Source organism: Rhodnius prolixus, unplaced genomic scaffold, assembly GCF_049639745.1.
Source record: "Rhodnius prolixus isolate KJV_2025 unplaced genomic scaffold, Rpr scaffold_10, whole genome shotgun sequence".
NCBI classification, from domain to species: Eukaryota; Metazoa; Arthropoda; class Insecta; order Hemiptera; family Reduviidae; genus Rhodnius; species Rhodnius prolixus.
In genome coordinates, this window is record NW_027411615.1 from 24,476,468 (window position 1) to 24,504,230 (window position 27,763).

The 27,763-nt window shown below is 33.4% G+C and overlaps 2 protein-coding genes and 1 long non-coding RNA gene across 8 annotated transcripts in view; 1 reads left to right on the forward strand and 2 right to left on the reverse strand.

Annotated features, from left to right (window-relative positions):
- Positions 1 to 27,763, reverse strand: part of LOC141457004 (uncharacterized) — a 275,187-nt gene that overhangs the window by 143,890 nt on the left and 103,534 nt on the right. The gene's annotated exons all lie outside the window — the stretch shown is intronic.
- On the reverse strand, positions 535 to 27,278 carry ric8a (ric8 guanine nucleotide exchange factor A). The gene is made up of 2 exons (XM_074133472.1): positions 21,194 to 27,278; positions 535 to 714 (listed from the first exon to the last, which is right to left on the reverse strand). Exon 1 carries the CDS (start codon positions 26,880 to 26,882, stop codon positions 25,287 to 25,289), a length of 1,596 nt encoding a protein of 531 aa, XP_073989573.1. The 5' UTR covers positions 26,883 to 27,278; the 3' UTR covers positions 535 to 714; positions 21,194 to 25,286.
- LOC141457007 (uncharacterized) overlaps positions 23,835 to 27,763 on the forward strand; it is an 81,996-nt gene continuing 78,067 nt past the window's right edge. For all 4 annotated transcript variants that reach the window (XR_012460158.1, XR_012460154.1, XR_012460156.1 and 1 more), the window contains exon 1: positions 23,835 to 23,921. This is a non-coding gene — a long non-coding RNA (uncharacterized lncRNA). The remainder of the gene's footprint in view (positions 23,922 to 27,763) is intronic.

Genomic DNA, 27,763 nt, shown 5'->3' on the forward strand with positions numbered 1-27,763 from the left:
AATTGGTAGTTGGACGTTAAGCCCCGCCTGAAAAAATAGGCGATTACTTTACTAACTTTACTATAAGTAAGAATGATGTACAATAAATATAAATTTAAAATTTATTGAAAACAATGACATGTTGATTTTTTTAAAGAAATAATCATTCGTTAAAGAAATTTAAATTTAATCTTTTATAAGGAAAAGTTAATGTATTTCTATTTTCAAAAAATTTAAGCACGAATAATGTAAATAGGATAAAAATAAATATATCTTAAATATCCAATCTTACCTTTTCTAGTGAATGATGCTTTACTTTCCACCTTAGCTTCCCGGGTGGCTTTACTGCCGTGAGAGCCCATACCCTGGTATACCCATAGGGCGACGTCATCACCTCTTCTGACGTCTCCAAGAAATAATTCACTTCTTTTTACATAACTAATACACGGTCAGCTACACGTTTGCACTATTTCCATGTTATTATAACAGCAATAGTTGGGGAATATACGTTGCGCGAAACTAACTTGGCGCACACGAAGTCAGCTGATTGTTGTAAAAAAAAAAAAAAATGAAGATGGTGAGGTGGTATTGTTATGTGGAAAGCCCTGCAGAGTGTGCACTCAGTGGTGTGCCGGAGTAAAGGATAATTAGCGAGTGTAATATGGGACTAGCACGCAAATCTGAGAGGGCTTTCACGAGTCTGTCGGTTTTCCACCTGTGAGGAAGCAGCTACGCCTGTGAGTAATACAACTAAAATGAAATAGAAGTGCAAGAAAGAAAAAAAGAAAGATAGAAAGCAAAATAGAAATGTAAAGCGCCAATTAAGCCTCCCCACCCTTACAAAAACGGAACTAGAGGGTAGAAAGTGCCAAACGAACACACAACACATGACTGGCCAATCATAAATATCATAATTAACAATAGATATTTCTAACAGTACGCATTAAAACGCTCGTTTAAAGTGAAATAATGGTCTGTAAATCTTGTAGAATATGCGAGAAAGAGTTTGCATAACAAACAGTTTTATCTTGAAAGTACACTATCTTAATCCTGGGCACCAATAAAATGTACCGTGATGAAATACTCCAACTAGTTTTAACAAGAATAAATAGAATAAATGTTTGGTGAGAAAATGTTAAATCACTTTCTCTTACTGCAAAATCATTTTGAAACTATTTAGAGCTCTTAAAAACACAAAAAAAAAATGTTCTTGCAAGGAGAAAATTACAAAATGTCTACTTTCTAGCCAACTTTTGACTAATTGGTCTATCGCAGTTTTTTTGACTCTTTATTTTGTGAATAATTTATTCAGTAAAGTGGCCCTTACAGAGCACCGATTTTCCCCAAATTTGAAATTTATATAATATATTTAATTCGTAATAATATTATACAAGGAATAAGGCGCCACGATAGCCGAGCGGTTAGAGGCGAGACCTGCAAAGCTAATATGAATTGTGGTACTGGGTTCGATTCCCGGTCTAGAGGCCTTGGATTTTATTTAATGGTTAATAAAAGAAATTTACAGTAAAGTATGTTTGCTAGTCGCCTCCGTCCACGACACCTAATTGGTAGTTGGACGTTAAGCCCCGCCTGAAAAAATAGGCAATTACTTACTTATACAAGGAATAAGACGGTAAATCACAATGAAATGGCACTTAAGAATAAAGCCTGTGCTAAAAATCTCCAAAAAAAGTGTCTGTAAACGTAAGTACGAGGGGGTACCCAAAAATAACCGGAATTGCGTTGCCGCGCATGGAGCTTATGTAGTACGCATTTCTGCCGCTAGACGTGTATAGCGCAATTCCTTGCCAGTTCAGTCCTGCCAGTGTTGTCTGCCTGGCTTGTTCTGTTCAACTGCAGTGATTGTTTTTGCCAGCGCTGTTTTGTTCTTTTTTTGTTTTTTATGATGGCAAGTTTAAGTGAACAACGTGCAGCTCTGAAATTTTGTTTTCTACTCGGCAAAAATGCTGCTGAAAGTGTTTTAATGTTGAAAACAGCTTACAAAGATGACGCTATGGGAAAAACTCAAGTATACGAGTGGTTTACTCGGTTTAAAAATGGCGACATGTCGATTGATGACAAACCTCGTTCTGGACGTCCATCAACTGCCCGAATCGACGAAAATGTTGAAAAAATTCGAGAGCTGGTGTTCACAGACCGTCGACAGACAATTGATCAATTGTCAGAGAGTAGTGGGTTATCTTGGAGCTCGGTTCAGCGAATTTTAACGGAAGATTTGGGGATGAAAAGGGTTGCTGCCAAGTTTGTTCCTCGAGTTCTGACTGACAATCAAAAAGAACATCGAGTTGAAACATGTCGTGCTTTGAAACAACAGCTTGAAACTGATCCAGACTTTCTGTCAAAGGTCATTACTGGTGATGAGTCATGGTGCTATGGTTATGACCCAGAAACAAAGCAACAGTCGAGCCAATGGAAGACGTCATCTTCACCCCGACCAAAAAAATGTCGTCAAGTCAAGTCAAACATCAAAACAATGCTGATTTGCTTTTTTGATGCCAAAGGCGTAGTCCATTCAGAGTTTGTCCCCCCAGGTCAGACCGTCAATCAAACGTTGTATTTGGAAGTTTTGAAAAGATTGCGCAATAATGTTCGCCAAAAAAGACCCGATTTGTGGCAAACAGGAGACTGGTTCTTCCAACACGACAATGCACCTGCACACACAGCCATCTCTGTTACACAGTTTTTGGCTAAAAATGGCATGGTTCCGCTGCCCCACGCACCTTACTCGCCTGACCTGGCTCCGTGCGACTTTTTGTTATTTCCACGCATGAAAAAGGGCATGAAAGGTCACCGATTTGATAACATTGAAGAGGTCAAGAAAAAAACGAAGAAGGAGCTGTCAGCCATTTCTAAAGATGACTACAAAAAATGTTTCGAACAGTGGAAGCACCGGTGGGACAAATGTATTAGTTGTAATGGAGAGTATTTTGAAGGGGATAAGGTTGTTCTGTAAAAAATTTGTAAATAAATAGCTTTTAAAAAATAATTCCGGTTTTTTTTGGGTACCCCCTCGTAAATGCTACAAAAAATATTTATTAACTCTAGGTACGCTCCCATGAGGAAATCATATGTTTCAGTCTAGCTAACTAATTGCCCTTAGATGTCCTCTCTCAACCTTGGAACTTCCATAACTCACCTTCCGCTGATGGTGTTGTCAGGAAAAAAAGGTAACACTATTTAGAGCCAGGCTTATCCTCTGTGAAGGCATCACGCAATTATGGCCACAAAATGTTTTTCACACTTTAAATTATTTAAATATACAAAACAAAAGTGTCCCCCTAATGTAACGGATCTATTATTATCAGGGAAGAAACCTACGACTACGCTATACAAAGCTCCCAGAAGCTAACCTAGCCTCCTTCTTTGGTGATAGGATATACCAGAAAAAGAGTGCCTTGTGATTAGTTCCCTGAAATTGACAAGGAGTTTGCTAGTAGATATTCTCTAAACGCAAAAATGTGCATTTAACAAAGAACCTAATCGTCCTAGCTGTAAATACTCTATCCAGAGCATTGATTATGTTGTTAGGCTTTTAAGAATAATAGAGTAAAAACGTCAGAATCCTTGAAGGTGACCAGTCCACAATGGAGCAAGCAAGGGATCCAATAAATATTTAAATCAAATTATAGAAACAAATAAATATACGCTTTATATCTTTACCCAACTCTGCCAAATTGGAAGCTGGAGATTCAGCCGATAATTATGTAGATATTTATTTTAAAAAACCATCAAAATTGAAGAAAAACTCTGACAAAACCAAAATTAAGCAAGAAAATTCATTCGTTTCAAAAAAAAAAAATTGTTCAATTATTATTGGATTAATTTATGATAATAAAATTACTTTTAATGTGCACCATTGAAATTAGGATGCGCTTGAACGAGAAATTAAAAACAAATTACTTTCTATTTAAGAATATTTTTGTAATCATAATTCGTTTGATTAGTGAAAGTCTAAAACCCATTTCCCGAATAAATTACCTCCAATTATTAAATTATAAGTTAAAATCTATCATTAGACAGCATTGATTTAACACTTTCTCCAACCTCTCCATACCAGATATTCGATTGTACCGGAAATAATATGAAAATTTCGATAAAAAAAAATGGGTCAGAATATGAGTGTGGTTAAAATAAATCAAAAACGGGTAACAGCAAGAAGTTAAAATGTGATATTTCATTTAAGTGCTATGATAAGATGTTCTTTAATGATATTTTGGACCAATCAACTAACCACAATTGCTAAATCGATTTTTTGGGGGGGGAGAGGAGAGGGATTTATCGAAGACAATCCCGATTTTATAAATTCATGGTCTATAACTATTTGATCATTGAGCTATATCTGTAGCATCTCCTTAGGAAAGGTAAAGGACACTTTTTAGAGAGTTCTAAAACTGGCTTCCCTCTTAAGTGGGCCACTTCAGCGTAATTTATGGTCACTTCTATTTGGGAAAAATATCAATTATTAGTTTATTTTTGTTCCTTCAATACAACTATTTAGAATTTAGTCTGCAAACTATTTTTAATAATCCAATGTGAAGCCAAAATGACGAGTTTGGAAGTTGAAGTTGTATCCTGTACATGTATTCTTCGAGTTAGAAACCAGTTAGAGTTGCCTACTCAATTTTGGACATAAAGGACGTCAGAAATAACCTGCTTTAAAGGTACAATATCGGAAACCAGTCTTTTTATTTGTAGCCTTAAAGTTTAAAGAACACTTAATTATGTGCAGAGTACAGGATATCGTGAGAGTGTTCATATCAGCAATAAATCTTATAGGCAAAAGTGAGAAGGAAATAATGCCTTATAAATAAGGAATCAGAGCATTTATAAGCACCAATTAGCTGCACACATATAGAGCTATCACCTTAATGGCTTCACGGCATTGTCTGCGATATTAGTAAGGTTTACTAGAGCTGCAGCTCGAGTGGATGGTAGAAGTTTTTTCTTTACTAATTATTATGTGAAAGTTTTGTGTTTATTTTCTCAAGTTTGATATCATCACGAGTTCACACTTTTCCAATGTTATCTTGGAATGAATTTTTTTAATTGCTGCTGGGGGGGTGAGAGGAGTTCGAGAGCCACAATAGGCCTTTAAGGCCGCTCTACTAGAAACTAATCTAGAGGAGTTAGAGAGCCACAATAGGCCTTTAAAGCAGCCCTACTAGAAACTAATCTAGAGGAGTTCGAACATTTTGATAATATGAATAATCAATACAGAAATTTTGTTACAAAGGCTGGAAAGAGAAAAATTGAGGCCTAAGTACTTCTTAAATAAAAATATTTCGTTTTTTTATATGGCAACTGTTGTAAACACAAACAAGTGACAAGTAGGTACACAAATCCTGTAATAGATCTCAACATTCCCAGCCTAAAAACTAAATATACCACAAAACATTTTCAACGCCAAAATGATTAAAAAATTCTCTCAGGATCTGCAGAAGTAATTCTACTGAGTGCAACTTGTTTTCGATCTAAACTACTCAAAAGTTGCTAAGGAATTTATAAATAACATCAAATCTAATTAACTTGCACAATGTTTTGATGTTTATCTCGTTATTTTGGCATTCAATATTTGTTTATATTAAGGAATTAATGCACTTGTTAGTCGTACAAAGGTTAATTCATTTTGATAAGCCACAAAAACAAACATTGCTAATTTGGTCCTTCAGTATTCTAATGCATTTGAAAGTGAATGAACTTTTTTTTCTTCTCAATTCTAATTTTTTATCATGCAAAGAAGACCTCTAAGTGATGAAAGGGCAGATTTAATTGTCCAGTTTCATTTACAGGGCCTTTCTCAGCTTGAAATTGCTAATGCTTTGAACATTGCGCCAAGTGTTGTTTGCCGAGCATTGCAAAGATACCGCGAGTTTGGAACTGCACAAAGACGCCATGGCGGTGAGAATTTTCGAAGAACCACTGAAAGAGAAGACCGCCTAGTGAGGATGAATGCCCGCAGAAACCCTTTTTTGACCGCCCGACAATTACCAAATCGTCTTTTTGAATCCTCTGGGACTCAAGTATCTGATCAAACGATTAGAAATCGATTGAGAGAGGTTGGTTTGCGTTCGTATCGCCCAGTTAGAAGGCCCTCTTTGGATACTTGGCACAGAAGAGCAAGATTGGAATGGGTAAACTCTAGGTTGAGGGAGAACCAAAACTGGGAATTTGTATTGTTTAGTGACGAGTCAAGATTCTGTTTATCGAGTGATAGCAGACGTTTGCGAGTATGGAGAAGGCCAAACACTCGTTTTGAGCCACAATTCATCCAACCAGTAATAGCACACCGCGGTGGCGGTGTCATGGTGTGGGGTGGAATTACTCTCAACAATCGTACTGAACTACACATCATTCAGGGCACTTTAAATGGGATCAGATACAGAGATGACATTATTCGGGGGTTTGTCTCAGACTTCCGATACAATATTGGGCCACAATTTGTTTTTTTCGACGACAATGCCCGCCCTCACCGTGCCAGATGTGTTCTTGAAGAAATTCGTCGTCTCGGCATTACCCACTTACCACTGCCAGCACTATCACCAGACCTAAACCCAATAGAGCACATTTGGGAAAATTTACAGAGACGACTAAATAACCATCAGCCCCAACCCAGGAACACCGGAGAGCTTGCTAACGTTTTAACGTTACTATGGGAAGAAATTCCGCAAGAAGAAATAGCTGCCGTTATTTTGAGTATGGCAAACCGTTGTTCAGCTGTTCAGAGAGTAAGAGGAGGCTACACCAGGTACTGAAAAACTATTAATTGGATTAACAAAATAAAAATTGTGGAAAAACCAGTGGAGATGTTTTCCACAATTTGTTAGGCGACACTCACGGCTTTTCTTAAATCCTGTTTTATCTTTGTTTTTAAAAGTTTTATTTCTGAAAGATAATGTGATATTAAAAGACAAATGAAGCAACTTTTATTTTAAAAAATATATAACTTTTTTTGATTTTATACTCTTTTTTTGATCTTTTTATTGCAATTCCTTAGCAACTTTTGAGTAGTATATATTAGCAAACCTGTAGAAATATCAGCTAGACAACATAGGCTGGTCTAGCTTTGGGTTAAAAAGACTAGGGAAATATAAGGTCGGATTCTTTCCCAATTAGCAACAAGGTTATCGATTTACATTCCAGTTCTGTTCGCCTTTATTTTAATTCAGCGTTTTAGACGCCTCTTATGCTCTATTAAATTGGTTTAAATGATTTTGTAAGATGATACCATATATAATTTTGGACTCTATTAAATTTAAATTTTGCCTAATATTTTAATATTTAAACTATTTCTTCTAATATTGTTATTATTTCTATTTAGGTAAAAGCAGTCGCAATTTCTTGGTAACTAATACTATCTTTTATCTGTTGGCACTATCATAGAACAGCAAAAGATATTTTTACAAACTTCATTTTTAAACTATATATATATATATATATATATATGAGTTAATTTATTTTGGACCCGTTTCAAAGAACATCTCTTAACCTAGCTTTGGGCTGGACCAAACTGGAGACTGGAGTGTGACAAAAGAAGGCACTGGACCCGGAAATAAACTTTCATAGCCTTCCCCCGCCTCAGAAGACTGCTATGACTGAATTATGATCTGAATGTGTCCGGCAAATTGGTACATGTGGGGTGGATTCTAGAGATGGCTCCTCTGAGAGTTCGTTATTTCTGTTTTAATGCGTGTGAATCATAGCTATATCCGATTACTATTTCTGAAAACATGGCTGAAACTGGCGGAGACAAGTATAAGTCTTATTAACGCTGTCTTCTTATATAGCTTGACTATTATGGTCAAGAGATTTTGGATCTTTACTTGCACATTATATTTATGTTTGGATCTTCCTTGAGTCGACGTAGTGGTTTTCAGATTACAATAACTGTTTGTGTAAGAGGTAGAGCAATCTCAGTCAAAAAATCTGGAAAAAGGAATATCACAAATAATTCAAATTTTGATATCCCATTTAGATTGACTAGTGGACTCGATAATATAGTTTTAGTCAAAATGATCCAACCAAAAAGTGCCATTTTTCTAAATGAATCTTTAGTTTTATGGATCTTTCCATCCCAAAAGAAGTTAATAATGAAGAGATACCCGAAATGAGGAGATACACTAAAGAAATTGGCGTCTAAAAAAAGACTTACTTCGGCCATTGTACATGAAACCTTCTCGTGAAAATAATTTTGTGTGGACAGATATTTAGAAGTAGAGTCTTGTAGAATACAAATTAGTAGATCTGCATTCAAAGGTCATACCATTTATGCCAATTTCATATTCACCAATGGCCTGGGCTCCGTTTGTATGGAACATCATAGCAATGGAATACATTTCTTGCAACAGGATAATTGAGAAACTTACAAATAAATTGTCAATATAATGTTACAGTATTACCTTAGTATAATCTATTCTTTACTTTCCAAATAATAACAATAATTCATCAATATTGATTGTCAAATAAACTACAATCAAAATTTTGTACTAAATCAACAAAAGAAGCAACTATTTTTGTAGTTTGGAATGTTTAAAGCTTGTGAACATTACTAGATAAAACCAAATTTATCTATAATTACCAAACATGCAATTTAGTTAAATTCTTTGCATTTATTTTTAATAAGAAACGTGGCGAGATTTATTAATTATTTTATTTTGTGGAGTAAGAAATTTCTCGGCCATGCTCGGAGATAAGCATCGAAATTTTTGTTTACGTTGATTTCCAAACCGCAATTGATTGACGAAGGTCGAAAGTGAACTCGATCTAGAAAACAATTTCTTTATTTGGTTTACCAATTTCAATTCGGCTTGATGTATTATTAGATAAAATGGATAAACTAGAATATTAGCAGTCACGAAATTTTAGCTGAATTTGCTACTTCCTTACCCAAATCAGCAAGTACTGACTGAAATTGTCATTATTCTTTTCATCCTGTTGGATTAATGAACCAGTCACCAAAACGGTGGACAGTGGTACTTTAAATTGTTTAAGAGATTAAAATTAATTGAATGCATGTTCTGCCTCAAATCCTTGATGGAGGTTTCAATTTTATTTTATTTTTTGGTTACAGACGATTTCATTACAGGCACGATCTTTCTAGCTTAGGAAATCAATGAATATCATTACGGTTTAGTAGATCGATATTATTGCAACTAGTTTTACAGTAAATTGTACGCTTTTCAAGCTTTATTCCATAAAAATTGATATTTATAAATTATGTGGAGAAGAATTATTTGGAAGCTGCCTCAACCCTGTCTGTTTTCACTGAATAATATCGCAGTTGTACTTTCATTTTCTATTGCCCAACCATTAATATAGTTTTGTGTCCAGTTTTGTTGAACTTAAAAGAATAAACCAAAAAAAAAAGTGCAAAATACTAAATAAATAAAATTGTGCACATTACGAGGGTCGTTTGGAAAGTCCGTGCAAAGTCAGAGAGATAGCACCACTGGCGCGTATCGAGGTTATGTTTAGTTAGTAGCATCTCTTGGAAGAACACACACCAAGTTTCAGCCAGATCGGTCTATTTCTTTGTGTTTGGCATTCGTTTGAATCGAGGAAGTCGAGTGATTTTCAAAAAATGGACGAAAAAGAATTTCCTGTGTTGATTAAACACTACTTTATGAAAGGCAAAACGCCTGAGGAGACTAAAGAGAAGCTTGATAAACATTATGGTGACTCTGCACCTTCGATTAGAACAGTTTATAAGTGGTTTCAAAATTTTCGGAGTGGTCATATGGGCACAAGTGACGCTGAACGTTCTGGACGCCCTGTTGAGGTTACTACTCTAGAAATCATTGAGAAAATCCATGATATGGTGATGGACAGAAGAGTGAAGGTGCGTGAGATTGCTAGTGCTGTGGGCATCTCGAATGAACGGGTACATAATATTTGGCATCAACATTTGGACATGACAAAGCTATCCGCAAGATGGGTGCCGCGATTGCTCACGCTTGACCAAAAACGAAATCGTGTGAAGTGTTGCAAGGACGGTTTGCAGCTGTTCCAGAAGAATCCGCAGGACTTTAAGCGTCGTTTCGTCACTGTGCATGAAACATGGATACATCACTACACTCCTGAGACCAAAGAACAATCTAAACAATGGGTTACCAACGGGGAATCTGCGCCAAAAAAGGCGAAGACCGTTCCTTCGGCCGGAAAGACTGTCTTTTGGGATTCGCAAGGAATAATCCTCATCGACTATCTGGAAAAGGGTAAAACTATTACAGGTGCATATTATTCATCGTTATTGGACCGTTTGAAAAACCGAGCTGCAAGAAAAACGCCCACGATTGGCCCACAAAAAAGTCCTTTTCCATCACGACAACGCACCAGCTCACACCTCAGCAGTTGTGGTCGCAAAATTAATGGAAATAGGGTTCCAACTCGTTTCACATCCCCCCCTATTCTCCAGACTTGGCTCCCTCGGACTACTATTTCTTCCCCAATATGAAGAAATGGCTGGCGGGAAAAAGATTTTATTCAAACGAGGAGGTGATTGCAGAAACGAATGGCTATTTTTCAGACTTGGACAAATCCTATTATTCGGAAGGGATCAACAAACTGGAGCAGCGTTGGACGAAGTGTATAAGCCTAAAAGGAGACAATGTTGAAAAATAAAAAAGGTTTACCCCAAAAAATTAAGTAGTTTTTATTTTTGCTTGGACTTTTCAAACGACCCTCGTATAGGGTGAGAAGGAAAGATTATTGAAGTTGAATTCTCTACACAGAGGATTATTCTACCTCTGATAATGGATTCAATTCCGAAACTGATCAGTTAATAAGGATAAAATCAGCGTTATTATCAATTATTCGTTTAGGTAGATTTATCGACGTTTACCGTTTTGGTACAAATTTTTTAAGAATCTTTTCCATAAAAAATCTTTTATTTTTGACTGTGTAGAGTTGGATGGCTCAATTTAAACTCGATCATACTTTCCTCTAGCATTGACCTCCAAGAATGAGGCCAATACTTCGACCAAAACTCAACCAGAGATGAAAAACCTTGAAAAGATGCATAACGCAGTATTATTGGATGATTGGTGATTAAACATTTTTTGAAATACCTGTCACTAGAGGAATATCACCCACGTACGATATATTTTACATCAAGAATTGAACACGGGAAGGGTTAGAGGTGGGTGCAAACGATTCTTTTGCTGACTAAGAACAAATGATAAATCTAATATTACAAATATTTTTTTTTTAAGAATTTAACTGATTTTGTGCGCCAACAACGATTTCGTGCCTCTACGCGAGAGCGAAGTAAACAGCAATCAAAGTAATGAGGCAAGCTGTTGGTTCTACAACAATGAAAGAAAGAAAAAGAAGCTAATTTGACTTCATTAGCCGGAAGAGTAAAGACTATGTTACCGGGAATGCAAAAAAAAAAGACTCGTTTTTGTACTACCTAAAACTCCAAGCAGGCACTTATTTTCCGTGCAAATTCAGATAATGAAATCTATGAAATGTGCGCACTGTGCGCAGTAATCTCTCCTCAAACGGATGTAAAAGAGAATAGCAATAAATACCTAGATTAAGATCAGAGGGAGCAAAATATCCGCATACGAACAATTAAAATTTCCCAAATTGCAAGAAACTAATCAAGTTTAAGAACACTTCAAAAACTTCGAACTATATTTACAAACACGAAATAGAGGAAATACAAATATATATAATAATACATATAAATATAGAAAACTGTTCCAGCTGGTTAATATTAAAAACGCGCTAAAAAAGAGCACATGCTACAAAACGGTAGGTTTAAATAAAAACTGGATCGCAGCCAAATAAGTGAGCCTCTAATACGAGAGTAATTCCATGGCTATTATTATCGTAATGTCGCTCGCTCAGTTTCCAGTAGGCTATGGATTGCTCTTATTTAATTTTCTATTTTCAATTTCCAACACTCTTTAAATATGGATTTAATTTCAAATTACTTATTTCCTATTTTAAGGAAGAAACCTTTGCGTACGGGCAAATACTTTTGGGTATTTTCTCCAAAAGTGTACGTTTTGAATCTCCTGAAGGTGAAAAGAATTTTATCTGTAAGTGGAAAAACTAAAAACCGCTAAAACTCAATAACGGAAAGCAACAAGTCCAATCTTGTAATAAGGGGTAACACCAGTGATGGCATCCTATCGGTTCGCGCGAACCGTTTTTTAGGAACTGGTTATTAAAAATAAATGAATTACTCAGACTTCACAGTTTTGAATCGTGCGCCATGCCCTGCAGTGTTGCAACTGTAGACTGCCTAAGTCGGGGAGCCGTTCAAAATTGCACCCCCCCCCCCTTCGTACTCTGTGACGCAGTAGTGTTCGTACTTAGGGCGAAAGTTCAACGGATCGAAAAACAAAGAAATATCCCTTAGTTTTGTTTTCGACATTTTTATCTTTCGCTCTTGCTCGTGAGATTTCGTTTTGAAAGAGTAACTTTTTTTTATTTAGTTTCGGTTTGAAGTCATGTTTTCCCACTATAATTTTATTAAACATTTTGGCTAAAGTCGACAATTAGAGACGCTGTCAATCATCTCTTGTCAAAAAAATTTGCACTACAAATGCCAGAGGTTCTAAAACGTTATTTTTGTAATAAGATTTTACATTTTTATTTTTTTTGGCGCATCGACTGCCGAGGTCATTAGCGCCCCTAATCAAATGGTATGTTGCGTGACAAAATGGTATTCTTAATGCAAACTGAGGCTGGGTAAGTGATTTGTTTTTACTCTTAAAAAATAAAGAATAGATTCCTAGATATCACTTGACTTTATGGAACCAGTACCATTATTAGAGTTACACTTTTTTGAGGAAATTTACAGGGCTGCCAACTTTTAAGTTTTTGGAAAGATTAAAAAAAAAAATCCGCTGAGCAGTACTTCTATCAATATTAATTCTAGCATTGTGCTAAATAAATTAGTAATACAGCTAACTTGCCCAGTAATAGAACTGTCTACAACGAGAGAACACTATCCGGAGGCAAGCAGTGCTCTAAAAAAAAAAGACACCGGGCACAAACAGTGATGTTGGGGGAATTATAACCAGTGGCGAGTGTGATTAGTGCTTTGGATACCCACTTGGAAGCTTCAGGTTCGAATCCTGCTCTACTAGAAACCTCTCACACCTGATGTGTGTGGAAAGTGCTGACAGTATCTAGAGCATCGGATACCGAATGCTGGCATTGCCACGGAAAAAGGCACCGGAAGCCAAGGATCCCCACATTTTCGGCATAAAAATGCATATATTTATGATTAAATAGGTTATCAAAATATTCAAATTCTAGGTTGGAACTCATCGAGCGACTGGAAATGCTACTAAATTGAATTTTTTCAAAAATTCTTTGCATTTTGGGTTCCCAAATCAGTTTGGAGTATACTTTTTCTATTTCCATTAATTTCAGAGAAGTTTTGGGAGAGAGGAGGAGGCCCCCCCCAAACACTTTCATATTTTATTACAATAAACCTAACAATACTGAAGCCAATATTAATTAAAAAACACAATGTTTATAGACTTTTTAATTATAATAAAACTACATAAATAAATGCGGTAAGAAAAAATAGTGTAAGATACGCCAGACTTTCCAAAACTGCAATTGACCTATTTTCTATTTATACACCAATCAATGGAAACTAATGAAAGAGTGGCCAATAATTGAACGAATAGAGCCTGTTATCCGTTTAATTTAATTAAAATATCCATCCCAAATGGTTTAATCCAAAAAAAGAAAAAGAATTCGACTGAGCAAGTTTGGATTGTTTTTAATCTAAGATATCAGTGAGGCCCCCACCCAATAGCTTGTGATCTAGTGCGGCTAACATTGATCGAAAAGGCCTTGAATAATTCTTAGTCTTCAAACTATTTGTTGATTAAAATGTTTTAATAGCAAAATTTTTATTTGGCGAACTCTTAATGTAATTGAAAGGCCCGCTCATCCAGTAATTAAAAAGGTTTTAAAACATTTTTAAACACTTCAAAGGGAAGACAACAATCGATCTTCCAGAACTGTCTCTAAAAGGTTTCTAAAATAAAAAATTATTTAGTTAAAAGTTAAAAGAGCTATTAACTTAATTATTTTTAAACGATGTTTAGAGAAAATGGAGTTTATCACAATTCATAGAATTTATTTACTCCACTTTCGCACAAATATTTTGTTGAAACTCAATTTTGAAAATTTGCCGCGATCACTTTCAAATTACTTGCAAAATTTAATCAACTTTTACGAATACAGGGTGACCAGAGTTATATGCTCCTCCCACTTTTTTTCATTCAAACGGCGGGAAATTTCGAAAAAACAGAAAACACGTATTTAATCATTTTTAGTCTAGTTTATTTTCAGTGATTAGCCCATTTTTTTAAACCCCAATATCTAGAGATACAGCATCCAACTTTTGTTTTTCAAATGGAACGTTATATTTTTTTTTATTTGCATATTTTTATAGTACTTGAGCTCCTAAAAAAAAAACAAATAATTATTTTTTTAAATCGGTTAGGTTTTTCAAAAGTTATGGTAATTCAAAATATGAAAAACAAATTTCAGTATAATGTCAAAATTACCTTATTTTTTTTAAAAAAAGCTGATTAATCTGGGTACCATCAAGCCAAAACTCTCGAATCCCACGCTCTGTTTGTAGCAGTACTTATGGTGGCGAAGTCAAGTTCTAGGCAGGCTAGAGTTATTCGACGTTTCAGACCATCGACTGAAGCCACGGGATTAAGGTTACTGTACACTTTATTTTTTAGATATCCCCACAAAAAATAGTCCACTCTGGTTGAGTCTGGAGATCGAGGTGGCCATTGGATCGGACAATGAGTTCCTAAGCACTTTTCATGAAACTTTCTTTCCAGGTAACCTCGAACAACTTCCGTATTATGTGCCGGGCAGCTATCTTGTTGAAAGTACATATCCTAGCCCCGACGTTGTAGATGAACATCTTCAAGCAGAACTGGCAAAATGTCTCTTTAAAAAAAAGTTAGATACCTTGCACCAGTTAAGTTCTCTCTGTAAGTAGGATTAGTTGATTTCCTAAAACTCCGCACCAAACGTTTGTAGTATAAAAACAACCTGAACGTCGAATAACTCTAGCCTGCCTAGATCTTGACTTCGTCACCATAAGTGCTGCTACAAGCAAAGCGTGGGAGTCCAGAGTTTTGACTTGCCTATCCGTTTATGGTACCCAGTTTAAACAGCTTTTTTGTAAAAAAAAAAAAAAAAAAAAAAAAAATAAGGTAATTTTGACATTATACTGAAATTTGTTTTTCATATTTTGAATTACCATAAATTTTGAAAAACCTAACCGATTTAAAAATAATAATGATCTGTTTTTTTTAGGCGCTCAAGTACTATAAAAATATGCAAAAAAAAAAATATAACGTTCCATTTGAAAAAAAAAAGTTGGATGCTGTATCTCGAGATATCGGGTTTAAAAAAATGGGTCAATCACTGAAAATAAACTAGACTAAAAATGATTAAATACGTGTTTTCTATTTTTTCGAAATTTCCCGCCGTTTGAAAAAAAAAAGTGGGTGGAGCATATAACTCTGGTCACCCTGTATACTCAGCTATAGTCAAGTTATTAACTTGTAAACAAATTTCTTGTATGAGTTATCTTATATTAGTAGGTACAGTCTCTCTCTATGTCACTTACAGACATACAAGAAAGTAAGTTACTAATGAAAAAATATGTACGTAGCTACAATACTTTTACATGAACAGCAAGACAAGTAGTTAAGAAATATGCTCCCTCTCGCTGGGGATTGTGAGAGCCGAGTGAGAAATGTCCATTTGTCTGTCTAGAGTGCAGAGAGTTGGGTTGCCAACGTAGGAAGTACCTAATCAAACCTAACAGAATATATGTCCAACGCTCAGCGTTACGTGCATTAGTAACATGTAGGGATATTTAACTGTGATTTATACTGCACTGCGACGTGTATTCAAGGTCTTATGTCACTAGAGTTTGGTTGGTCCAAATAGAGAATGGTCTGGAGATGAAAACGAAACTGGTCTCCTCATTTGATATATGTACTCGTACAATTAGGGTGCTATTAAACTAATCAGTTTAAACTGGGTAACGCGACATTCGATAATAAAACAGTTTAGGCAGAGTGAGTAAAGATGCACATGCGCAAAAAAATTATTTTGAATTAAATACACATTCTAACACAAAGTAACGAGAGAACCCTGTCCGGAGGGCGGCTGTGCACTGAAAAAAATTAAAGCTCCGGGTGTGAATGATTTCAGAAGTTGACGTGACTTAAATTTAAAAGAGAAATATATATTTAGGAGGCTTTCTCATTAAAGTAAACTAGGTGATAAATTTAAACTGTAATTTACTGTTCGAGGATGTACACTCATACTAATTTCCTGTCGGAAACAAGGAAACCTTTGAATTCAAAATATTCAATAATTTAAACTTATTAAAGACTTAATAATGTTTTTGTTTTAATCATTTATTGGAATTTACTACTGCAACGGTTGATGTAACAAGCAAATATGGTACCTGATAAAAAAATTTAAAAAATACGTGAAAATCACGAGTGGAGAAGGCACCCAATGGTGTCACTCCAGTTTCGTGCTTTGCTATACTGCTCTCACGATAAGAGTAGATCACGAGGCCATCTTCTCTTCAATCTTCTTAGAGTGGTAATGTGGAGGAAGATAGGTGTTCCATGAGAGGGTTAGGATGAGCTGCTGTAGAGGAATGAAATTTGAGAAAACGAGTGTTAGCAAGATCTGTAATGAAAGGGATTTTGAGATCAATATGGATGGTGAGGTTAGATACATAGAATGGAGCGTTAAGAAGTTTTCGAAGTATTTTTGACTGTAATGTCTGTAGTGAGTTGGTACGCTTAGTGATAGGTCGCAGTAACAGTAGATTTAAGAGTCTTTTGTTATGTAGGTTAAGTTTCGAACGTTTGCCAAGTAGCCTGGCGAGAAGTTTGTACCGTTGGTTAGTTTCTTGTCTTTTCAGTCTATTAGGGGGATTCCATGTCAACCGTTTGTCTAGGTGCAGTCCAAGATAGCGTACTTTGTCCACAGTTGGTATAGGAATTTGGTTCAAGATGATGGGAGGTAGGATTTGCCGTCTAAGAGTAAATACGATAAATTTTGATTTCGTAACGTTAGTTTTCATTCGCCATTTGAAAAGCCAGTCCTGTAAGTGGTTGATGTTTGTTTGTAGAGCTCGTGTAGCGAAAAGAGGATTGTAATGAGGAGATAAGATAGCAGTATCGTTAGTAAAGGTGGAAAGAATGGTATTTTGGGTGTTGAGGTATGTCTGCTGTATATAAGGAGCAAAAAAGAGGACCTAGGACACTGCCCTGAGGAACACCAGCTCGAGCTAGACGGATATCAGAGTCTGCTGCTCCACAGTTGACTGAAAAATCGATCTTGTAGGTAGGATTTGAGGATGAGGTAGTAAGTATGAGGAAGAATCTCCCTCAGCTTAAACAGTAGTCCCTCATGTCATACCCTGTCGAACGCCTGAGCGACGTCAAGGAAAACACTCGGACAATACTGCTTTCTCCCTAATTTAATTTAAATTTTAATATTAATTTAGTAAAATTATTTATTTTAAAATTTTTCAAAATTCAAAATTATTAAAACTCAAACAAGAAATGAAAATATTGCTCTCAAAAAGGGGCGAGAAAAATTTAAAATCAACCAACTTTGGCTACGCTGTATTAAAAAAACCTTTAAAAAAGGAAAAATTAACTGTTACAATATAGTAAAGCCCAATTGTATTCTAAAAATGAACAGAATTAACCTCCCAAGGTCACAGAATGTGACAACTGAATTAATTTGATATTGACAGCAGGACTGCAGAGATAATTGAATAACAAGAATCACTCTTAGGTATTGAAACATAATATTATTGTACAATTGTAACTGAAATCTATTATATAAGAATTTGTGGTTTAAGTTTTGTTTACAATAATATCAAGTTGGATTTAATTCAAATATTACTCATTTTAATTCTTTTACAATATTACAAAATGGTTTCATTTTTAATTTTCTTTTACTAAGTAAGAAAGCAATTATTGCTGAGATCATGTAAAATTTTTGTATTTCGAGATTTCACAATTTGAGATCTTCTCAGAAAAAGTGGTTACTGGAAAATGATCTCTCTTTCTTTTTGTGCATGTGCGAAAGAAATCTCAAAAAAAGTCAAATCGTAAGAAACTGTAACTTTAAATGACGATTCGACGATTCCACCAGGGAATTAGACTCTAACTGAACGAACCAAATTGTTGTGTCTAGGAAGCCTCTATTTAGACATGGTGGGAAAAACAGGACAGACACTTATCACCTCCTAACTTCAGCTCTAATCTAATCTAATTGTGAAAAACAAAGAAATTCAAAAAAGGTATTTTTTTGCAAGCCATGGTGCACACAATTATGCAAATAAAGTTAAATAATGATTAAATGTTTATTACTGTTGATAACTCGTCAACATTTATATGACAACAGTTGCCTGCCAGAAATAAAAAACATTTGTCCACAGATAAAAATAATAATTATTCCGAGTTAAAAAAAAAAAATTGTCAGACGATATCTATTCCAGTTTGAGAAAGTCATGCCTGTTCACAACAGATTGTTTTAGCAGGCAGTTTAGTCAGAGATTTATACAATTTCATCATGAAAACTTTTTAATATTTATTTGGGAAAAAAAATTAAATAAGAATAAATATAAGTATTAAATAATAGGACAAAGCCAACCTGTAAAAAATGTGTGGAATCCAACGATGGCAAAACCTTGTCTTGCGTTCAATAATAAAGGCATTTTCCTTTTACATTTAGAAAAAAAACGCATTAATCTAATAACACGCGTTTGAAAAAATTTTAGATAAAAAAATATAAAATCTAAACTGCTACAAACAAAATTATTCTATTAAGTTCTTAGATATAGTAGCCCAAAAAAAAAATTACATTACACGTATGTAAACCACATCACGACTGTTATCATGCACTATGGACCATCTTCGATTCATTTCATGCACTGATTAACTTTTTCACTTTGAAGATTTTCTTTTTATCCCCTTCCACAACTTATACGCAGATTACTAAATGCAGTAGTTCTTCGCTATTAATCACTAACATTCTGTTAGATATCTAGCTCAATATTTTACTTTAAGTTTGTAGACAAAGCAGTTTCAAAAATTTTACTTCTATTGATCATAGTCTGAGAGATTCAACTACCTATCAATTAGCCTAATCGAGGTTCACATCTTTAAAAGGTAGGACCGCTTACAAGAAGGTTTTTTTCTAAAGCGACAGCGGTTTAGATGCTTCTTATGCAACTAGCTAGATTGGGGGCCAAGCAAGGACAAATATGTGGTAAATGGTATATAAACACATAATCTTTGGAGTGTGCACGCTAGGAGGAACTCCGCATGAACCTACCATTTTAGAACTTGGGATTTTTAGATAGAAGTAAACAAAAATACAATTCTGTTAGAAGATCTGTCGAGATGAATGTCACAGGAAGGAGATGAACGTTATTAATATCCCTAAGTGGCAAGAGAATACGGTTCCTAAGGTATTCCATAGCCTCTCTGAGCCCACAAAGGTGTACTACAGTACAATAACAGCTATAGCAGGCACCACCCAATATTCGAATCGATTAACATTAAAGGGAAACCTAACCTACTTCAACACCAAACTGTTCTTACCAAATAACCTAAATCTCTAAGCCTCCTGAAATCCTTAAATAATTCGCCATAGGATGGATGGATTTTCCTCCCCCGGGTTACACAAATTTTTACAAAAAAAGGTTCGGTTTTATGGGTAATTTATAGAATAATGATTTTCTGAGTATAAAATAAGTATCAAAAATATTTTTTCGAAAAAGAAATTACGTCCACAAATTTTAAAATCTACCAAAGCCTCAAAAGAAGTAAAATAAAATTTAAAAAAACATTAAAGAGAAACTGAATAAAAACATAACTTTTGAAGCACGCCATAATAACAAGATTATTGCTAGTGTTTTCTTTTAAAAACATCAGTTTAATAAGGTGGGCTGAACGTAAACAAATAAGGTTATATAAAGGTAAAATTTCAAGGTTATAATGTTTATGTCTAGAAATGTATTCTTGTACTAATATCAAGTTTAATTTCTATTTCCTTATTAAAAGTTAACAACTCTTTAAAATTTAATTATGCTCAATAATATATATTTCTAATTAGTAATACCCAACTGAATAAAGAGCGAAAAGATGGCCAGCCATGTTGTATGCAGTTAAGCTGAAGGTGTAACAACTTTGTATGGACAAAAGGTATAGTACATAAATGAATAATTGAGAATATTATCAGTCCAACACTACTGTAGCACAAATCATAAATAAATAATAATAAAATCTGCTAAAAACAATTCGCTTAATTAGAAAATATTCCTTGAATTTATAAATCCAAATTTCTTAAATATTTAATTTTCCAAATTAAAAAAAAAAAGTTTATATTATAAGTTATAACATATGAAAATTTATTAGTTAACACTTAACGTTAAATATTTTCCAATTTAAAAACAGAAAAAGCAAATTTTCTGATTAATATTATACTCTTAAAGTAGAAGAAACCGTTTTTAGAAGCCAAAATTTAAGAGCGAAATAAAAACCAACGAGAATGAGTTGTTCTAGTAAAAAAAAAAGTGAAAAGTTTAAGAAATTAAGAATTTATCTTGTTTATAAGAGGCAAACTTAAATACATAGCACACAAAATTAAATTAATAATTCTAAACTTTAAAAATTACTTTTTAGTAAAAAAATAAGGGAATGGAAAAAGCTGAAGGTTGTGGAGATGTTTTCTTGCTTTAAAGGTTTTAGCATTACTCAATATAGCAAAAATAGAAGTATTTATGTTAAAGAAAAAGAAAAAAAAAACTGTAAATTACATTCAATTAAAATTCTGGAAGAAGTTTACTTTTATTCTGATAATTACTCCTAAAATATGAGCGAAGTCTCAAAAGAATTTAAAAAAATGCCATCAATAATTAAGTTAAAAATACAAGCAATATTTTTAAATATCAAATTTATATGAAATGACCAAAGTAACAGTTATGGTTGAAATGGGCGCGGACCAATTAACTTACAAGCTACGTAACATAAGCTGGTAAGTTATGATAGAGGAGGCAATGCATTTATTGAAAAACTAATATCAAAATATAAAAAATAATAATAGTCGTTATAAAAACCCTACTTATAAGTCGTACCTTACTGTGATTAGACGCACTGTGTATTAACTACTACGTGGACGACATCATCTTTGAAAAGAGAAAAAAACTTGTTTTTTTGGAAATAATAAAGGGTCCCCCCCTTTCGATCGAATAGTTGTAAATTCGGAGCACACGAGTACTAAACTAAACGAAGTTTTTATCAGTAACAGGGGGTATCCTAAAGAATCAGCTGGAACACTTGGGATTAAACTAGGAGTAGCACAGGCGCAACAAACAAGTATACACGGAACTAACCGACCGTGCCCGATCTCATACGAACATTTACAATATTGAATTGAATTTTGAATAGTAAATAAGATTGGAGTAATAATAAATAATAATAATAATAATTAAATTGATTGAAGAATTCAATGTAAATTTATAAAATAATTTTTGTGCAAAATTGAGAGTTTTTATGCAACATCAAATATATCGACACATTTGTGGGGTTTCGTCAAGACCCCTCAAAACTACCAAAACGACCAACAAAAAACGTTCAAACAAAAACATATGTTCTCACAACAAAGTAAAAATTGATATAATATCCTTTTTAATACCACTAAATATGCACTGAAAACTTGTTAATTTCCAATCTTACACCTATCTACCTTGCTGACCCTTAGATCACCTGAAGAGATCAGAGAGTGACACTAAAAGCATCACCTTATAGAAAGGGATTAGTTCAATAACAGTGCAATGTCCTCAGAGGCGGAGGCCCTGACTACAATTTAGCTTACTGACCTTAAATTTTCTCGGAGACATACTTCTGCTCAGTATTGTCTGTATTAAGACAAGGCCGGCCGACTATTGGAAGGGTGCGGTAGCCAAACCTAATTATACCTCACTATAAGTTTCAGTCAAAAAGGCTCTAGCCTTTACTTTTAATTGAAATCTATATTTTCAAAATAAAATTAACGCCAAATCATATATTTTATTAGCCAAAGAAATAGTAATTACTTTATTTCATTTCTTTAATTTCTCATATATTGGATCAATACATTCTACTGTTCATTAAAGCTTGATCATTTTCAACTTCACTGATCAAATTAATAGAATTTGCACAGATGGGATGTTAGAAAATTCTTATGCTAATTCTGTATTTTTTCTAGACTGAAGGCAAATGAAGTTACATAAAGCTTTAGTTACAGTAATAATAAAGGTATCCTTATTAAAATCGTTGATTAGATCCAAAATGAAAATATATTAATATTAAACCTGACACAATTTGGGTTAAAAGAAAAGTTAAATATTTTAATAAGAAACAGTTTAGGATTTCAAATCGGTTATTTATATTTTTGAGGCGGTAAAGCTTTTAAGGGCATTTAAATTAAATAAACTTAGTCAATCCTTACATTGGAGAGAAATTTCTATAAGTAAATAATAGAGATCCCTGGGTGACTGTAAAATCTTCTTTTTCATGATACTCACCTAGATATACATTGATTTCCAAGGATCGAAACTTTTAAGATATAGTTTTTTTTTCAGAATTACACATAGTAAAACACAACACACTAAGTAAAAAACACAAAACACTAAGTAAAAAACAAAAAAAAAACTCATCTATAATGTGGACTCTATTACTTTAGTTACTAACTTCGCCGCTAGTTGCCAGCACTAATCAAATAAACTTTGCAAAATGGTTGACAGAACAATATAACAGATTTAAAACAACTTTTAAATTGAATAGTACAATTTGCTAAAAATGATTTCTATGTGTTCTATTAGTGAAATATTTACTTAAGATCAATAACACAGGATATTTTTTTAATTTTTAATGAATAAATTAAATTTATTAAATAAAAGCATTTCTAGGGAACTTGCTTGTATACACCATCCAGGTGAGTAGTCTTTTAATATTCAATTTTTTTGTTTTACATATTATTATGTACGTATTTAAATATTAGTATATATTTTCATCCTAAAAAACATTTCATAAAAACATAGATGTTTTGTCGTATGTTTATTGTTTATGTAAGCAGTGTAATTTAGAGTTTTATGTTAAACAGAATAATCCAAGAGAAGTTAGTTGTTTGCTACCTCATTATCAGATTATCCTATGTTAGACTAAACAAAAAATAAACTAAAAAAATTATGATCGAAAATGACAATAATCTTTCTTCCATTTAGATTTATGAGTGTGAGAAGACCAAGACTCTACATGAGTTGTAGCTCCACTTAGAAAGAAGAAAATTTATGAGTCACCAAAAAAGATGAACAATAATTTTATTTCTCGTTAGTTGTCTTTTTAAAGAAGTAAATTGAAATCCATTTAATAGTTTCCGTACATGTCACAATGAAAAACATTTATATGCTATAATAAGTTTAAGACGTATTATTTTAACTTACCATAAAAGTAAGTTTCAAAATGTACTGTATCGCATTTCTTTTGTAGAATAAGAAAAACAATCCAAGCCTAAGATTCCTTGACTCTTTTCAGTTTCATAGTTTGATATAAATCAATTCGCATTATGAGTTAAACTTCATTCTTTAATTTAAAAAAATGAACTGCTACAATAGAAGTAAAACACTTACATAGAGCAGACTGAGAATGGAGGTGTAAATAATGGCGGACACTGAATTTCTGTCTGATCAATGCTGCAACCTGGTGCCAATTTCGTAAACTAGTCAGACCCATCAACCAATGTAACCTCCTTACTGCTAGTAATCCAAGAGCTATTGGAGTTTGAATTTGAAATTTCAATTATAAGATTTTTTGTCAGCAAAGGTAAGCAGTTCGTTTTAAATTAAGTAAATTTACAACCAAATAACTTTCAAGTAACACAGTCAAGAAATTGTCAAAAAAACTAACGTGAACACTAGCTCGAGTTACTCTTTTTCCTTGAAAGATTTCTTGGGTTTAGAACGGTGATCATGAATTACGTTAATACTTTTAAAAAAAAGATAATAATCCATAATTTCAGGACTGAGATCAACCACCTATTTAATCTTTACGACATACTTCATGTCTTAATGTTATGGTAGTTTACAATGAAATTTATTATAACATACCATACTAGTTACAATAAACACGGTAGGCCTGATATGTCAATTAAACAATCATTTTCTTCAAACTTAGAATTTGAATACTATAATAGAAGTTCCGCACAACCTATTTTTATTACTTTAATTGTGTATTAAACTCATTAAAATTTTAAAGAAAACGAAACCAAAAAATTACATATAAATAGCGCTTAAGAAGCAAGCTTAATCTCACTATCTCGCAAAATTGTTTTAAAACTTTTTTTTTTAAGAATATGTAACAAACTAAATAGTAGTGAACTACTTTGAAACTCTGTTAGTGCCATAAAGAAAGATACTCTTGCCATTGGAAAGTTTTTCCATCAATGACCAAAGAATTCTTTCTGTAAAATCTATTCCTGCTACCATTGGAGTCCATCTTTCTAAGTTGTTTTGATACAGCGACATATTTAAAGGTACAAGAAACGTGAATTAATATTAATTATTATAATACGTTTTACACAATTATTTCTAAATTTTAAAATTTGTAACTTAAGTTGCCTACTTTTTTTATTTCGTTGAACGCTCCTTGAACTCAGCAATCCAACTTCTGCAATTACACTACACAATTTCTGTTTTCAATAGACTTTCTCTGGTTATTGCCTAAAACATCTGTTCATAATTTAAAGCCTGTCGAGTTAGCAGCACTGCTTAACGTTTTACTACCTTATTATCTTCATTGTTGACTTCAGTACCTGTGGACTTGAAATTTTAAGAAATAATAATTTTAAAAAATGAAGAGTATTAAAACGAATTACGAATAAATATTAGTTTTATTTACCATAATTTATTCTCAAATAAGTTTTACACAAATAAAGAAAAAATACATTTAACAAAACATAAATACACCTAATTAGTTTTATTTTTTAACAAAATCATTACATTATTACAGTCTTTACCCACATAACGTAAGACTAGAAAAAGTAAAATTTGTATAATTTTAATCTTGAAACAAACCAAATCCAATGTTAATTTAGTTCAATTTTGATTTGTTGTGCAAAATAACAATAATAAAAAGAAAAAATGAAAGGCTATGGGTAGTTTAATAGAGAGAGTTAAATAGCGTCCTGATTTAAGATCCATTGCTACCAGATATATTTAGTTTTCCTTGCATTTGCAGCTGAAGTACATGTTCTATAGGTTTTGGCTTTCCATCTGCACCAATAGTGCACGGTTGTATTAAACCATCTCTCTGGAGTTTATCAATTTTGTTAGCAAGTTCCACGGCTAGGTATTCTTTCTGTTCTTCGGTCATTTCTTCAATTGAATTATCTTTAGGCCCAGGCAAGCAACCTAGAACAGGATCAATTTCATCTTTATGTTTGCTATATTCTTCTGTATCGCTGTCACTATCACTGGAATATGACAGTGGACCATTTACAAGACCTCGTCTGGCAAACAGACCAGCGGAATTGCCATAGCCCGTATATTTAACCATCCGTCCAACATCTTCACGACAGAGTGTGAATAACAAATCAGCAACTGGTTCTCTAACTGAATCCATCGGTGACGTTAATAATCTGCACAATCTGCTTCTTAAAGAATTACCTTCTTCAGGGCGTTTGTGTACTTCTCTTAAATTTGGCAACACTTCCATTTTGATGTATTTACGAAAAAATGAATTAGCCTGAGCTAGATGCAATAATACAAGTAAAACTGGTGATAAGGTTTCAATGGGTGATTTTCCTTCAGTTTCTGTAAGCATAACATCCAAATAGTTAACAATTTTAGATACAGCTGCTAATCCGGGATTACTTTTAAGATTAGTCTTCTTTAATTCATAACCTGGTACCATGAGTTCATTTAATATTTCCACTGGTAGTAGAGTGAGAAGATTAATAACATGTCCATCTAGTGTTAGGTCGGTGGGATTCGATTCAAGAAGCAATAGATCACGCATCACACATACAACTTCTTTTTGTTTTGTACTATTTTCCATCCGTACAGACATTAAAATGTTGAAAAATGTTTTTAACGACTCACAACAAAATTTGTGCTGATCATCGGTTAGTTTGCGTACAGTTTCATCGTTTGAATGATTTTTAATTAATTTTAATTCTTCGTTAATTAAATCAATGAAAAATTTCAAAGCGTTACCGTTTTTATATAATTTTACACGCGCAGATTCACATAGAGCTGTTAACAGGAACATAAGTTTCATGTCAAACAACTTTATAGTATATCTTACAGCTCTATCTTTTATTTTTAATTTTATTCGATTACAAAGCAGTACACATATATCGTAGGAATTTAATATTTGTGCAGCACCACTAAAATTATAAACAATATTACAAAGGCACTTTGATGCTTCTATCATGGTTGGTACTTTTTTCAAATCTACTTCTACTTTTGTACAGTTCTTATTTTGCAACTCAGCACTTTTTAACAATATGTTCAAACGTTCTTGTGTAATAATTGTATCTAAATCAGTTTTCTCACGACTTAACATTTTTATTGAAGTTAAGCATAACAACTTGCATTCTTGATTGTTACTTTTATCTAATAAACTGAAAATTATGTTCCACAATCTCTCTCGTAGTTTGTCATGATTAAGATCATTAAATTTAGTTTTATCAGCAAAATCATTAATAAATTCATTTAAAACAACGTTCACTTCTTTACTCTTATCATTAATGTCTTCTAATCGTTTGACTATCACTTCTGTCATTATTAACGAAAAATATTTTAAATTAGAGTAATTAAAAAATAATAACTTTTCTACCGAATTAGTAATCCAAAAATAAGAATGATAAACTGGAATTGTGAGTTGCTATGGTCGATAATAGTCCAGAATCCAGAGCCTTCTTTGGGGCTAACTTGTAACTAACGAATGGCCTCCAATGGTGAACTGTTAACGGATATAATCACTAATGGTTAACGATTCTTATTAGTAACACAAAGCAATTTTTAAAAAAATACGTTTTGCACTTTTATAACTATTAAAAACTCCAAATAGTTATCAATATTCCCGGAATTACACTGCATCACCACGTAAACTTGCCTAGAACTGACATAGACCTCAGTAGCATAACATTGAGGTACTTGTAAGCATGCGCAGTATAATCTATAATGTTAGCTCCCCTCCAATTGGTCTTTTACTCTTGTTTCTTTTTTCCTTCTAATCAAAAAGTTAAATTAGTTATTTCGAATTCAAATTAAGATGATCTTCCCTCAACGTATAGAATGTACTTTAAAAATTAGTAAGTCTACATGTATTTTAAGAGTATGAACTATCTTTTGTATTTAAACTAAGTCAAGAATGAATGTATATTTTCAAACTCGTCATTGATGCCTAACTTGTTTAGTAAACAATAAGTGAGACTGGGAGAAATGCTACTCCTTAATATGAACACATAAATAAACTAATATTGTGTTATATTTCAACATTAAGATATACCTGCCATTGTATCATATTTGAAAATATTGTATCAATATTTTCCCCCATATCATATCTGCTAGTTAGATATTTTCCCCCAAATTATATTGGCTATGTTAATAAATCCAAATCAGGAAATCTAATCCTATCTCGTAGCCACTTCAAGAGGATTT